This window comes from Meles meles, chromosome 7 (assembly GCF_922984935.1).
Source record: "Meles meles chromosome 7, mMelMel3.1 paternal haplotype, whole genome shotgun sequence".
Lineage (NCBI taxonomy): Eukaryota > Metazoa > Chordata > Mammalia > Carnivora > Mustelidae > Meles > Meles meles.
The window spans coordinates 146,116,323-146,118,784 of record NC_060072.1 but is presented as its reverse complement, the minus strand read 5'-3'; the positions used below and the strand labels follow the sequence as shown (position 1 = coordinate 146,118,784).

General features: G+C 61.6%; 1 protein-coding gene across 1 annotated transcript; it reads right to left on the bottom strand.

The window, feature by feature from the left end:
- Positions 1-1,102: 1,102 nt before the first annotated feature.
- LOC123947098 (malignant T-cell-amplified sequence 1-like) lies at positions 1,103-1,924 on the bottom strand. Its single transcript, XM_046013084.1, has one exon. It carries the CDS (start codon positions 1,784-1,786, stop codon positions 1,241-1,243), a length of 546 nt encoding a protein of 181 aa, XP_045869040.1. The 5' UTR covers positions 1,787-1,924; the 3' UTR covers positions 1,103-1,240.
- Between the last annotated feature and the right edge of the window lie 538 nt (positions 1,925-2,462).

Sequence of the window (2,462 nt, the reverse complement as noted above, 5' to 3'; positions counted from 1 at the left end):
AAAATAACAACAGCAAAATATCCTGGACTCCACAACAAAGTATCTTCACTATAAGCTTCCTCTAGCGTCTACCTGGTGTCCTTTAATCACAACCAAACTTCTGTAAGCAACAACATGAAATCTAAATGTCCCCATTTTACCTTTTCACTTTCCATTCACCCCTAAATCTACCGTAATTTATCTCGCACTGAGGAGTTACACTGAAACCGATCATGGCGAAGCCACCAACGAGCCTTCAGTTGACCTGTTTTCCCTCCTTTACACAATTTTTCAGTTGGGCGTCCCTGACGCCACTCTATAAATACTGAGATAACTTTGGTTTTCCATTTCAGAAAACTCAAGTCGAGCCGAAGAGATTCATAAGGAAACTTTTAGCTCACGTAACTTCACCACGTCCTTCGTAAGGGTCCCAGCATTCGGAGTCTGCACGCGGGTCATCATCAGGTCACGTCGGCGAGGGCACCGCTGCTTTCCACGCCCAGACCTCGTGCTCATCGAGGTTGTACGTGTATGTCTGCGTGCACGTCCGTGCGCAGCGAGAGCGACATCGCACACGCCGACGTCCGCCCCGGGAGACTTTCTCCCCCACGCATCTCCGAGCGCCTGCACACCTTCCCCGCAATCTTCAAGCAGCCCCTAAGGTCACACGGCCGCCCCAATAAATGACTCAAAACCACGGGAGGAAGCCCCTACGGATTCCCGGGGATTCCCAAATAGGAAGACCCCACTGGGCCATGGGCCCCACCACCACCCATAAATGACTGCGTCTCAGTGGGAAACGGAGCGCGGGATGGACCGAGTCCTGCCAGCAAGCGGGAGGGGAGAGACCTGCACGGCACTCGGCGCCGATTTCCTGCTGGTCCTTCCTTCCGGCGCCGGTTACCCGAGCCGCGCAGGCCCCGCTCGGGCATCTGCTTCCTCCCACCTCTGGGCTGCCAACCGCGCGCTCCTCACTCTGCAAAGTCCACGTTCCCAGCCGCGCTGCGCCTGGGCTGGAACCGACGTGGCCGGGGCGGCGGCACGGCCTCCCCGCGGGCGCCCCCCGCCAGCGCACCCGCACTCGCACGCACGCACGCAAGGACACAGATACAGACAGCGCGGCTCCTTCCAAATCTTTACTTGGGTTTTGCTTCTCCGAGCATCTGCGCGGCGCAGAGCAAGGCCCTTCACGCCGTGACACGGACACAGACACAGACACAGCACCGCGCCCCCGGCTCCGGCCCGGGGCGCCCCCGGGCGCTCACTTGTACGTCTTCATGTGCCAGAGCCCGTCGTTCAGGTAGTGGATGTTCTCGATGCCGATGCCCTTGTTGACCTTCTCGATGTCTTCGGCGGACATCCGCATGACGCCGACGCACAGCGCGTGCTGCTTGCCCTCGGCCATGATGGCCACCACCGTGTCCACCGCGGCGTGGTACAGCTGCGCGCCCGGGGACGTCAGGCCGGGGCACATGATGTTGGCCCCGCTGAGCACAAACTTGATGGCGCCCTTGTCCACCTGCTGGTGCGGCAGGATGAAGGGGTACTTGTGCAGCAGCCGCAGCGTCGGGTAGAAAGGCCCCTCGCGCTGCCTGAAGAACAGCAGCTCCCCGTTGACCGTCAGGATCTCGATGTGCTCGTGGCAGCGCACGATCTTCACCGGGTCTTTCTTGGGCAGGATCTGGTTGAGCCACGGCTCAATGCCCGGAAACTGCTCTATCAACTGGTTCTTAATACCCTTAATAACGGAGGTTTTCAACTGGATGCAGTTGGACACGTTTTCTTTCTCGTCAAACTTCTTGAACATGATCCAAGACGAAGGGGGCGCCGCCAGCAAAGAGCCGGAGCGAGGAAGACGTGTGGAAACGCCGAGGGTCCGGCGGAGGCGCTCACGGCGGGCCGGCAGGGACGGGCGCGGCGGCTGTCGTTAACCGGAAGGGAGCGCGCTTTACGGCTCCGCGTGGGATCTACTTCCGCCCCTTGGAGCGCCGCGCGCTGGCGCCGGCTGTTCCGGGACTGCAGATTCGTGTCGGCTGGCGGGTGGGTAGAAGGGGCGGGACTTGAGGAACGGGAGCGAGAAGCGGCGTTCCTCTTGCTGGAAGAGACGAATGGAAAGGGCCTGTTATTTTTACTGTTGTTATTGGTAAGCCGAATCGCCGTCCCTGCGCTTACCTACGCGGGAAGCCGAGGGGAGCAGGTGCCGGGAGCAGGTGCCGGGAGCAGGTCTCGGGGAGCAGGTGCCGGGAGCAGGTCTCGGGGAGCAGGTGCCGGGAGCAGGTCTCGGGGAGCAGGTGCGGGGGAGCAGGTGCGGGGGAGCAGGTGCTGGGGAGCAGGTGCCGGGAGCAGGTCCCGGGGAGCAGGTGCTGGAAGCAGGTGGGGGGGAGCAGGTGCCAGGGAGTAGGTGCTGGGGAGCAGGTCCCCGGGAGCAGGTGTGGCTCTCCTGCCCTGCGCAGGTGCCGGGAGGAGTCCAGACCCGGGTCTCC